This window comes from Lepus europaeus, chromosome 6 (genome assembly GCF_033115175.1).
Source record: "Lepus europaeus isolate LE1 chromosome 6, mLepTim1.pri, whole genome shotgun sequence".
NCBI lineage: Eukaryota > Metazoa > Chordata > Mammalia > Lagomorpha > Leporidae > Lepus > Lepus europaeus.
The window spans coordinates 100,832,715-100,844,662 of record NC_084832.1 but is presented as its reverse complement, the minus strand read 5'-3'; the positions used below and the strand labels follow the sequence as shown (position 1 = coordinate 100,844,662).

Here is an 11,948-nt window from a genome sequence, read left to right as displayed (position 1 = left end):
GACAAGCCACATTCTTGCAAGCCAGTTCCTGCAGCAGTGATGCCGGGAGGAAGAAACCCGATGCTCTGAAATGCCTGAGCTCTGAGGATATCTCTGTAAAGACGTATGGATCTGTATCGACACATACATACTCCCACCCTGGCCTTCTCCTGTGCACACGGTCACGCGCTACGAGGGTCATGTCCACCTTCCTTCCTCAGGTGAGGGCAGGACACAGGATCTGCTGCCGTTCTAAGATGTTAGCTGCAGCCCCTCCCTTGGGTGTGTGACATACCATGGGGTCCGTAGTCAGGGGGCACCAGAGCCATCTCCCCGAGCTCAAGATAAAGCCGGACTCGGAAGCCATAGAGGGGCAAGGGGGACCGTTCACTTGTGCAAATTCCAACAGGAAACGATGCAGCTTTCACCCCGCGAGCCTTCTTCCCTGGGTCCTCATATCCTGGGAAGGAAGTGAGTGACGGTCATGATCGGGGACACCTTGCTGCCCCTCTTCACCCGTCCGTACTTGCTCAGCGCAATGTAGGTCCCACGGTACAAGTCGGACTCATAGGCGTTGTAGTTGTTGGGCAGGAGGGTTTCTCTGAACTTACATTCCTCTTGGAAGCTGGGCTGCAAAAGAGACGGACAAAGAGCAGAGGCCCAGTTAGGAACGAGACGGGCTGCAAACGCCAGCCGAGAGGAGTGGGCAGGGCCAAGCGCCCCTTCCCTCCTCTTTGCAGGACAACTGTTGCGAGGTCTAAGCTGTCCCGGGTGGACAGAATCAGCAAAGGCGGGAGCAAGAGGAGACTTCAGGACTCTTGTGGCTCCTCCTTAGGGAGAGGGAACCAAGGGCCGGGGATGTAAGTGGATGGTTTGTGTCACAAAGTGGATGGTTTGTGGACCTGAAGCCACCTCTGCTCAGATCTCCTGACTCAAAGCTCAGGGTCCATCTACGAAGCCCCATTCAGAGAAAAGTCCTAAGCGAGAATACAGTGAGCTGGTTTCTCCAGTCCACTGCGAGAGGGAGCCCAGTGGAGTAGGACTGAGACCCAGGGTTCCTGTCACTGACTTCTCCACTTCCTACTTGTGTGACCTTGGGGAGGTCCCGCCCCTCTCAGCCCGTTTCCGTTCCTGCAAACCGTGTCTTGCAGGAAGAGAGCTTCCTCCCTCTCTAGGGACAAGCAGGGACAGAGAGGCGAGGAGCTGCAATTTTTCTCAGGGAAAAAGAACCTGGTTCCTGATGTCACCAATGGCGCCAAGGAGTCCTGGGGTCAACGAGGAATTGCCCGCTTCCGTGCTAATTGGGTGGAGGAGTGTGTGGAGGCCACTTGTTCTAATGCATCTTGGACTTCCTGCCCCACACCAATGCATTCATTGCCAATGCATCACCAAGTCCTGCTTTCTTCCTAGGAAAGTGGGCCCTTTCCTGCCTGGCCTGCCGAGACGCTGCCCTGCCCGAGTCTGTAGCGATTTCTGGGCAGCTGAGGTGGCAGTCAGGAGATCTGGGATCTAGTCTTCAAAAGAAATAGTTGGGGCCAGTGCTGTGGTGTAGTAGATTAAGCCTCCCTGCCTGCGGCGCCGGCATCCCATCTGGACACCAATTTGAGTCCCAGCTGCTCCACTTCTGATCAGCTCCCTCCTGATGGCCTGGGAAAGCAGTAGAAGATGGCCCAAGTCCTTGAGCCCCTGCACCCACCTGGGAGACCTGGAAGAAGCTCCTGGCTCCTGGCTTCAGATTGGCACAGCTCCAGCTGTTGGGGCCAATTGGGAGTGAACCAGCAGATGGAAGACCGCCCCCCACCCGTGTGTGTGTGTGTGTGTGTGTGTCTGTAACTTTACCTTTCAAATAAATAAATAATTTTTTTTTAAGAAAAGAAAGAATTAAATCAGACTGCGAGAGAGGTGGGGCATAGTTTCCAACTGTTTGCTGCTGCCGGAAGCTCCAAGAAAATCCCACTCAAGGAGGCGTCCTGCTGCAGCTCAAGGAATCCTCCCTGGGCGTGGCAGCCTCCCCAGGCAGCGGGGTAGACGAGAGCTTTCTGGACAGAATGGAAACGAACCCTGTGAGTAGACCTCGCTGATCCCTCTGCACACGGTTTCTCCCCAGACTCCAGGATCCCCAAGGCAAGGGTTGTGTCTTGGAGTGCAAGTGAGGCTGAAGGCATGATGACTTAAGGAAGACAACACTGAAGCAAAGGACACGCTCACACTGGGGTCTCTCCTGGTGCAGCATGCGAGTGGCCTGGGCGGCGCTTGAACCCTCCCCCCTTCCCCCCAGCAGAACACGCCGTCTCCTTTGCCATCCACAGCGCCTTCACCTGTGTGGGTTGGCTGGTGGTGGATGTCTAAGCTTTTGCCGCCAGGCCAGCTGGCTCCTAGATGCCACACCAGGAGGTTTCCATCTTTCCTCTGCCTCCCTTGTTGTGGGTGATCAGTAAATGAATGAGCCAGGAACTGTTCTAATGGTGGGAACAGCCCATCAATGAAATTCCAGAAAGAGTGCATTTGCATGAGGTTAGACTACTGAGGGCTACTCTTTAAGTTAGCAATGTGCACTTGGCCAAGTTCCTTGTTTCCTAAGCCTCAATGTCCTCTATACAGTGGGAGCCATAAAATGATGATGTCATAGAATTGGAGTGAAAATGAAATACGCACGGGGCACGGAAAACTCTGGAAACAACGCCTGGCACTTAGGAAAACAAAATAAAACAAGATGTTATTATCAGTGCCATTCTCACTCTCCAGCTGGATCCTGAAGTCTCGCTGTGGGCTGAGGTCTGCAGTCTTTGACTGCGTGGCTGGGAGACCATGAGCTGGCATGCAGGGGCGTGGAGCCGGGAGGATGAGAGACGCCACGCCAGCCCTGGCACTGGGCTAACCCCTCAGACAGGTCCTGGCCCTGGCTTCTGAACCTGCACATGGGGTGTGCAGGGACTCAAGTGAGTGAAGATTGTTAACGGGTCAGGCTCAGGAGCAGCAGTAGGATGGAAGATCAGGCTCAATCTCAAGGGCAAACGTTAACTGAGAATTAAAGCAACACTAAGTAAAGGCCTGGTGCCGATCAACCAACAAAACAGAGTCCAGACGACGCCGTCTTCAGATGGATCACAGCAGACACAGATTAGGAGAAAACCATGCATGAAGTGCAAAAATGCTCGTGACCAAGTTTTAATTCTATTTTGTAATGAAAAGTTTGAAATATCCTCATATGTGAGCATAAAATAAAAACAAATCTGAAATGAATATAAAGCAGCATTTGAACTCACTGGAGAAAACAAGGTGTTAGAACAACTGGATAATATATATATATATATATATATATATTTTTTTTTTTTTTTTGACAGGCGGAGTTAGACAGTGAGAGAGAGAGACAGAGAGAAAGGTCTTCCTTCCGTTGGCTCACCCCCCAAATGGCCGCTACGGCCGACGTGCTGCGCTGATCCGAAACCAGGAGCCAGGTGCTTCCTCCTGGTCTCCCATGTGGGTGCAGGGCCCAAGCACTTGGGCCATTCTCCACTGCCTTCCCTGGCCACAGCAGAGAGCTGGCCTGGAAGAGGAGCAACCGGGACAGAATCTGGCGCCCCGACCGGGACTAGAACCTGGTGTGCTGGTGCTGCAGGCGGAGGATTAGTGTAGTGAGCCATGGTGCCAGCCGATAATATCTTTTAATAATAAAGTATGAAGTATGACTTCTTTCTTTAAAGCAAAATACGCTCCAAAAGAAGCAAAGATTTAAATGTAAAAAAAGAGAACCAAGAAAATCAAAAAAAAAATTTTTTTTAAATCTTGGAATCATGAAGATCTTTCTAAGCAGAACACACAAAAAAATCAGAAGTTATAAAAAAAACTCATAAATTTGACTTCTACTTGAAAAATATTAGCTTAAACCAAATGAAAATATAAATGGTGAACTGGATAAAAAAATTTAAAATATACATAGGTTAAAGAGCCCATTGTTATTATATTCAGAATCCTTAACTTGCTGGAAAATGAATGGCATTTATAAGTGAATATCATCAGAAAAGGAGATATAGATGGCATACAAATGTAAGAAAATATGCCTAATAGGAACAATATAAATCTTATATATTAAAATATAAATTACCCTACATATTAAAATATAAATATATATATATATACACACGAGGTTACATTTGCAATAGTCAGATTGCAGACAGAAAAGCATTTCTTGTCAAACTTTCATTGATGAAGGCAGAGAGATTAGGAATTCTTATTTAATGTCCTTTGGTGTATGTTATTATTATAACCCCTATAAAGAACCATTTGACCATTAAAAAAAAAAAAAGAACCACCTACCAGAAAAAAAAATGAATATAGCAATTGGTCATCAATCTCACTTCTAAGTATTGGTCTTCCTAGGGGCTGGTGCTGTGGCGTAGCTGGTAAAGCTACTGCTTGCAGCACTGGTATCCCATATGGGCACCAGTTCGAGTCCTGGCTGCTCCACTTCTGATCCAGCTCTGCTATGGCCTGGGAAAGCAGTGGAAGATGGCCCATGTCCCTGGGCCCCTGCACCCACGTGGGAGACCTGGAAGAAGCTCTTGGCTCCTGGCTTTGGATTGGCTCAGCTCTTGGCTGTTGTGGCCATTTGGGGAATGAACCATCGGATAGAAGACCTCTCTCTCTCTCTCTGTGTAACTCTTTCAAATAAAATAAATAAAAATCTTCAAAAAAATAAAAAGAATTGGTCTTCCTTGTCCACCCCTCCCCCCCATGCACACAGAAGTTACTGAAGCGTCGTTTGTTTCCAATAGTAACAGCTGGAAAGCAAGGAGGAGTCATGAGAAGGGCAGTGCAGTACTAGAAGCCGTGAGAAACACAGATCTCTATTGTCTGCACACATGAAATGGCCCCAAAGACACAAAGCTCAGGGAAGAAGAGAGGCCTAAGTGGTGTGTGTAGCATGCTTCTTTTGGTGTGACTTTTAAACAACGTCCTGGTGTGCACATATGTGTGCGCGTGCACACACACACACACGTTATCCCTGGAATAAGGAACAAGCAGCTGCCTTGTGGGAAGAACTCGGTGACTTCAAGACATATGTAGGGGCAGCCCGAAATTTCCGTAGAATAATCGTCTGTGTCTTCTATTCTTACACTGTTCAGGGGTTACCTGTTACCTACTGCCGGGAAATGGAGTGAGAGAGCATCCTTAGCAGACGCTGGTGGTCTCTGCTTGCACGGCCCCTCCGCAGGCCTGCCAGCCCCCTTGTTCTAACTTTACGCCCCCCGCCCAGCCAGTTTCCAGGAGCATTTATTTATTTCTGACCTGGACCGTGGTTAAGGGAGAGGTTCCGTGTGTTGTTTGCAAACCCAAGAGAAGAAATCAAATCTTGGGGCAGAGGGTGTGGGGCAGAGGCAGGGGACGGGGAGGCACTGAGTCACCTGGACGCACTGCCCGCATCCTGCTGCTAGGACCTGGACCGTCATCTAAGCAAGTGCAGTGCTTGCACGCAGGATTTCAGTTCTGCTTCTGCATCGTAATAAGTGCCTCCCTCTGTTCTCATTTTCCATGAACTTCTGTGAAGCGCCCTTGCGTTTTGTGTCTGCTTTTCAGATTTTGAGTATTCGAGTCCCCCCATCTTTTTTGTTTGTTTGTTTACTGCTTTTGTTTCTCTTTGTATTGTCCCCTTTCTCCGGCCTGTCTCATGCCCCTAGCCTTCCCTGTGACTCGGTGTCAACCTCAGGGGCGAGGGTGGGATGGAGACGAAGTCCACCTGAGCAGCTCTCTGCTTCCCTTGTGGGCTCCTTTCAGCTTCCTGCCACCCATGGATGGGGTCCAGTGGCGCTGTAGCTGGGACATGGCTGGGACATGTGCCCCAGGGGTTTGTGTGCTGGCAGCCTGGTCCTCAGGGTGGCAGTATTTGGAGGCAGCATGGAATCTTCCAGAAGCATTCAGGTCCCTGAGGGTGCTGTCCTCAGATGGAACTGATGTCACTTTTGTGGGATCCCAGCTAGCTCTCATGAGGGGATTGCTACAGAAAGAGCAGGCCTGGTTCCTGCTGTCCCTGGCTTTTGTCTCTGCATGTGATCTCTGCCCTTTGCATGTACTCCTGCCTCTGTGACGTCATCTGGCTCGAGGCTGTCTTTGCCAGCACAGAGCAGAAGCCAGCCCCATGCTCTTGAATCTGCAGAACTGTGAGAGAATAAACCCCTTTTCTTTATAAAGTACCCAGTCTCCGGTATTTCCTTATAGTAACGGACAACAGACTAGCATGGTTGCTAGGAGGCCCATAGCACGCTGGGGAGCACCACATTTCCCTTGAACACAGCCCAAATGCTCCAGGCTGGCAGGATTTTTCCCACTGGCCAGCGTGATGCTCCAGACCCAGCCCCTACTCCTCTCCATCAAATCCCTGAGCTGGGAGTTCTCATGGCTCAGGAATGTTGGCTCCTCAGCTCTGGTGAGAAAAGCACTCGAGCCAAGCGAATGCCGTGTTAATAAAAGCAGCTACCGTATATTATTACTTGAACAAATGAAAGTAATTCCACTGGGTCACATTTCCCGGGTCTGCCACGCTTGAGCCGCAGCGTGACAATGTCTGAAATTCCATGTGGGTCCAACCAGACTTATGTGGGACCAAACTCCACTCAAAAGAAATGCGTTCAGAGGGGCACAGACAGCCGCGGGTGGCTCAGGGTGCAAGGCTGCTGGCAGAAATGCCCAGAAAGCCCGAGACGACAGACACCCGTCCTCTTGTCTTTAGACAGAGTCGAGTCACAGGGACTGATGGAGGTCTAGTTCCCTCTCCCAAGATCTTCACTCTAGCTGCTTTGGCCACTTGCCCCCTTACTCCTGGCTGTGTGTGTGTGGTGGGGGTGGTGCACAGGGTCCTGAGTGTGGAGGAAGGAGGTGACAAGGAGGAAAAAGAGAGAAGAAAAGCAGCGCTTCCTGCTGGGACTCTCCCTTCTGCAGCCCTTACCTGCCTCTTTCTCTGTCCTTAACAGACACGCAGGAAAGTCTCCCAGCTCCGAGAACACCTGCAGGCTTCCAAGTCTTTTTCCTAACACCCAATTGCACAGTCAGCTAGGTACGAAGGGCAAGTTTTCAGCAGCTAGATCGGCCTTTTGACTTTTTTGCAGCAGGCAGAGATCTGTGTGCAGGGCCTCAAGCCGCCTGTTACTGCAAACATGCACCTCCCCTTGCACTTCCCCAGGGTGGGGGGCCTCTGCGTCTTTCCCCAGAGACCGCTACTCTCTGCTAGATAAGAAGGCAGCTCACGGAGCAGGGAAAGATTTAGTTCTCTGCTCCATAGGCGGATGCTCTAGATGTTGAGGCATCTGCGGATGAAGCCAATTGTGTACTTTGATCTTATCATAGGACTGCCAGTGATCACCTGCCGTCATGACCCCAACACTAAAACCATTGAGAAGCATGACTGAGTCCCAGATCATTTTGTTAGTAGGTATTCATATTTTCCATACTGGTGTTTTTCTCAAGCCAAGGATTCTAGCAAAACTGCCAGCAGGTGGAGGAGACCCCTGACGTGTTGCTTTCCTAGTTTTCAAGAACAAGGGGGTTGCAATTCACAGATTTCAGCCTCTGTCTACACCCAAGTGGGCAGAATCCAGGACTCGAGAAGTTATTATTCTTGGTCCTCTGCTCCCAAGGCAGTGACAAAGGCCTTTGTAGAGGAAATTGTTTTGTGCTATGTCAAATGCTCCTGTGGGGCAGGCCTGCACGCAGCTGGGGCTGGATGGGAGACCCCGGACACCAGTGTCCCCATCTGCAAGAGGAGGCTAAGGACCAAATGCACCTGCCAGAGGCGCCCTGAGCCAATGCCTGGAAAGCACTCTGCAGGGAGCTCCACAAACAAGAGGTGCTCAGCACTTGCCTGGCCTAAGGAGGGAGCTAAGCTGCCCGGAGGCTCGGCAGCTTTCTTTCTGAGAGAAGAGGAGATGTGGGAGGCCACATCCTCTGGGTGGGTTTCCTCGTCCCTCCCTCTCTGACCACGAATAGCCGCCAGGTCTCCTCACCCCCACCCGCGCCCCGCACACTTCCCCTCCTCCCCGTGAGAAAGCCCACTTAGCGGCAGCAGCAGCTGAGCTGCCAGGAGATGAGGCAGCTCAGGGGGCTTACAGAGAAATGGTGTGAATGAAATCATCACCCGGCGGGAGTCTTCCTGGCTCCGGGATCAGCTGGCAATTGTTTTTTTAGACTGCGATAACAGGACGGGCCTCTGAGGGCCCCAGCAAGGGCAGGGTGGGGAGGGGGGGTAGGAGGGGTAGGCCTGGGCAGGGGCACCTGGTGCTCAGCCACACCAGGTGCCCCAGTTTGGGCTACAGCTGCCCAGCCCGGCTCTCTGCACCCAGGCCTGTCCAGCCCTGGGGTCGGGGAGCCGGATCTCCCAACTAGCAGAAGACACTCTGTAGCCAAATGCTGTGTGGGAGGGAGGGGAAGGAGGGTGCAGGGGAGAGGGGGGCTTCTTTTTGGAAAAGCCCTCCCCCTCCTCCTCCCCCTCCCCCTGTTTCTCCTGGACTCTGTCCATTTAGGGAGCCCTGAACTCATCTGCCTACTTGACCCTGCTAGCGTCAGCCCAGCCACACAGCAGAGCGCCAGGCCCGTGTCTGGTGGGCATCCACGCAGCTCACACTCCAAGGATGGCTCCTTTCCCCTTTGCTGTTCTGCTTTTTGCCCTCTGGTTGCTTTCTCTGCCCGTTAAATCTCGCATTGGAGAAGAGGTTATGTAATTGTGTTTCCCTTCGAGAAATGTCTCTGCTACAAGCCCATTGAATGGAGTCCTGTAGTCAACAACCCAGTTCTCAGGCCACCAGTTACGGGCGATTCCTGGCGCTGCGCAGGCCACTGAGAAGGGGCCCTGTGGAAGGAGTCACTGCCACGAGGGTGGCCCCTGCACCCCCAAAGCCTAGGATGGAACCTGCTGCTTCCTGACCATCTCATCGCCTTTCCAGAGTGGTCAAAAGGGTGTCTGAGAACTCCAAGTGTCAGGCTAGGTTTCATCTCTGGGCAGGTGTACCATGGAGGCAGGTACGGGGGCGAGATGATTCCTTGCCCCCCAGGAGTGCTGTTTCCAGCAAGCCTGGAAACAGGTCCCCAAGCCTGCCTGTGTCCCAAAACACAAGAGACATTTAAAAATAAAAGTGACACATTATAGCAGAGCTGGTAAAGCCGCCGCCTGCAGTGCCGGTATCCCATATGGGAGCTGGTTCGAATCCTGGCTGTTGCACTTGAGATTCAGCTCCTTGCTAATGGCCTGGGAAAGCAGGAGAAGATGGCCCAAGTGCTCGGGCCCCTGCACACACATGGGAGACTTGGGCTCCTGACCTCAGCCTGGCCCAGCCCTGGTCGCTGGGGCCATTTGGGCAGTGAACCAGCAGATGGGAGCTCTCTCTCTCTCTCTGTCTCTCTCTCTCTCCCTCCCCCTCCCCCTACCCACCCATAACTCTGCATTTCAAGTGAATAAAATAAATGTTTAGAAAAAAAAAAAAGAAAGCAGACATTTCTAAACTAATCTCAGCCCTACTGAGTCAGGGTGTCTGAGGAAGGTCCCTGGATACCTGAACTTCCACAGATTACCAAAGTGATGTGGATGCAAACTGTCCACAGAACTGTGTGGCACGTCCACTGATTTTTCTCCATGCTACATATTCATGCAAATCAACCAGAGATGCTAGCCCTAGGATGACGGGCCACCTGGTCAACCATTCACATGTTTCTTGACCCTCCTCTGTTGAGATCAGTGCCTGGAGCCCGACACCCATCCCAGAACTATTTGTTCAGTCCCCGATTGTCAGTTTGCCCTCCACGCCCTCCCCATAAATAACTCTGCTTGGTATTCCTTGAGGATTGTTCTGGGGCTGTCCTTTTTAGCCTCCTTATTTCTGTACTCACAGATTCTTCAGCTCTGCAGGGATGTCTTCCCAGCCCATGTTTCTGGAATACGCCAAATCTCAGACTGCAGAACCCTGGGCATGAGTGGCTCAGAAGCCAGAGGTTTTGGCAAATGTGTATGGTGGGTGGCTACATGAACCCAGGGGCCGGTGTGTGCCTTCCTGGGTGTGACCCAGGTGGTGCAGGGACAGCTAGACTGGGGCTGCTCAGAGAGCCCGACAGGGAGATGCATCAGGGGACCTCTGAGCTCAGCACGAACGGAGGTGCAGGGAACCAGCCCCACCTGTGCCCCGGGGAACGGCTTCACACCAGCACCAAGGCTTCTCTGCAACCCAGAGCTCCCTGAGCTGTGCTTTCTGATTCATTTCAGAGGCCCTGGCATGCGGGGTCAGGAGAATCACGGCCCAAGGCCAAGGCTGACCAGATGGAAGCTTCAAGGCTCAGGCTCCTTGCACGGCTCCTGCTTCCCTCATCTGAGATAACGATTCCCTTCCTCAACTTGGGATTCCGTGTTCTTTTCTTCAATGGGGCAAGGCCAGGCCTCTCCTACCCCTGCGCATCCCCCTACCCGGTGAACTCACCGTCGTGTACAGTCTTCCTTTACTATTCATGGCAATGAAGAGGGCGCTTTTCACTCCAAAGAGACTCACCACGCCTCGCTCCACTGTGGAAATTTCCAGCAGGCCTGACAAAGAGATGGGGAGCACGTTACCCAGGGCGTGTGCGCATCAGCCTGCCAGGAGTGACTATGTCTGCTCCCCTTGCTCCTAGAAAGTCAGACGCTTGCCACCTGTGTCTTCCATCCTTCTAGCTTTAGGAATCCTGGGTGCGAGTCCTGCCACGACACCGTTACAGGTTCAGTTCTGCAGGGAGAAGCTCTGCACAGCCCTCTGCGTCTAGTTGAGGTGGGTTTTAAATCTGATATTTCCCTGCCGTAATCAGGCAGGTCCTTGTTGTGGGCAAAACCACACATTTCCTGTTTATTATCATTATCATTTAATGTCCAGCTCACATGCATCAACCAATCTCGCCCCCTCTAAGCTCACAAACACTGGAGTGGGTCCTGCAGCCCCCATGCTCCCCCCAGGGCAGGAGACCATCCATGCAGCAACCTCTCAACTTGCAATTAAAGACCTGGGGACAGAGCAAGCAGGCTGAAAGAAAACGAAGGGTGTGCTTCAGCCAGAAATTTTGCAAACAGCTTGCCTTTCCTTCTCCTGAACAAAAACAAGCCGGTGTCTAATTTGGTCCAAGGGTCCAGATTCATCCTCCCCACCCCAGCTTGCGGCATCCACGCCTGATGGTTCTTACCAGGCCTCCGATGGACCCACAGGACACCTGGATACTTGGGCCCGAACCCATTTAATCTGCATCCAGGCAGAGTCAGAAGGAGCCATCCGAGGGGTAACATCCCCCCCCACCAGAGCAAGGCCCCCGGGTCTGTCGGCCGTGCTCCAGCCTGAGCCCCCCGCGTCCCCTCGGGCTGCAAGGGGCACTCACTGTAGGGACTCTCCTCATGGACTCCACTGACCCGGCCGTCGGGAGGCACCTGGAGATGAAAGCCGATGCCCACGTTGCAGTAGAGCCTCCGCTGCCGCTTGATGCCCACCAGATAGCCACTCTCCCAATTCACCCCGGCGATCTCTCCGGCCAGCCCAGCGCGGGACCTGGACAACAGGGCGCCCCAGCCTCTGGAGGCCAGCAGCGTGCTGTTGGCGCGAGTGCCGGCCGGCGAGGGCACCACCATACCCACTAGGACGCCGAGGAAGACGAGAGCCCGCAGCGTGCCCTGAGGCCGTCCTGCTCCCCGGGACATAGTGATGAACAGCCTCTGTCCCCGCGCCATCCACCTTGCCTCTCAGGCACGTGGTCAGAATTAATGGCCCTAAAAATACCCCCCTTCTTGTTTTTCTCCCCTCAGCATGGCGGCAGGGGCTTATTTTTGGAAGGCAGATGAAGGCTGCTGACACGAAACCAAAGCCTGCTCCGGGCACTCGGGCTGAGAGCAGCGGGACCCGAGCTGAGCCGCGGCCGGTAGGGACCATGGCTTGGGGACGCTCTCTAGGTGGCCTGCTTGCTGTGTCCCGAGCTGATTA

At 52.7% G+C, this 11,948-nt stretch overlaps 1 protein-coding gene across 1 annotated transcript; it reads right to left on the bottom strand.

Annotated features, from left to right (window-relative positions):
• Nucleotides 1-432: 432 nt before the first annotated feature.
• FGF6 (fibroblast growth factor 6) lies at nt 433-11,698 on the bottom strand. Its single transcript, XM_062195460.1, has 3 exons — nt 11,353-11,698; nt 10,434-10,537; nt 433-609 (listed from the first exon to the last, which is right to left on the bottom strand). The coding sequence occupies exons 1-3, from the start codon at nt 11,696-11,698 to the stop codon at nt 433-435; spliced, it is 627 nt and encodes a 208-aa protein (XP_062051444.1).
• Nucleotides 11,699-11,948: the final 250 nt, after the last annotated feature.

Excerpts from the sequence above, each read along its gene's own strand:
- FGF6 (XM_062195460.1), bottom strand. The coding sequence starts at position 11,698 with ATGGCGCGGGGACAGAGGCTGTTCATCACTATGTCCCGGGGAGCAGGA. Across the intron at positions 10,538-11,352 it reads CCATGAGGAGAGTCCCTACA|GCCTGCTGGAAATTTCCACA; the intron begins GTGAGTGCCCCT and ends TCTCTTTGTCAG. Across the intron at positions 610-10,433 it reads AAGGAAGACTGTACACGACG|CCCAGCTTCCAAGAGGAATG; the intron begins GTGAGTTCACCG and ends TCTCTTTTGCAG.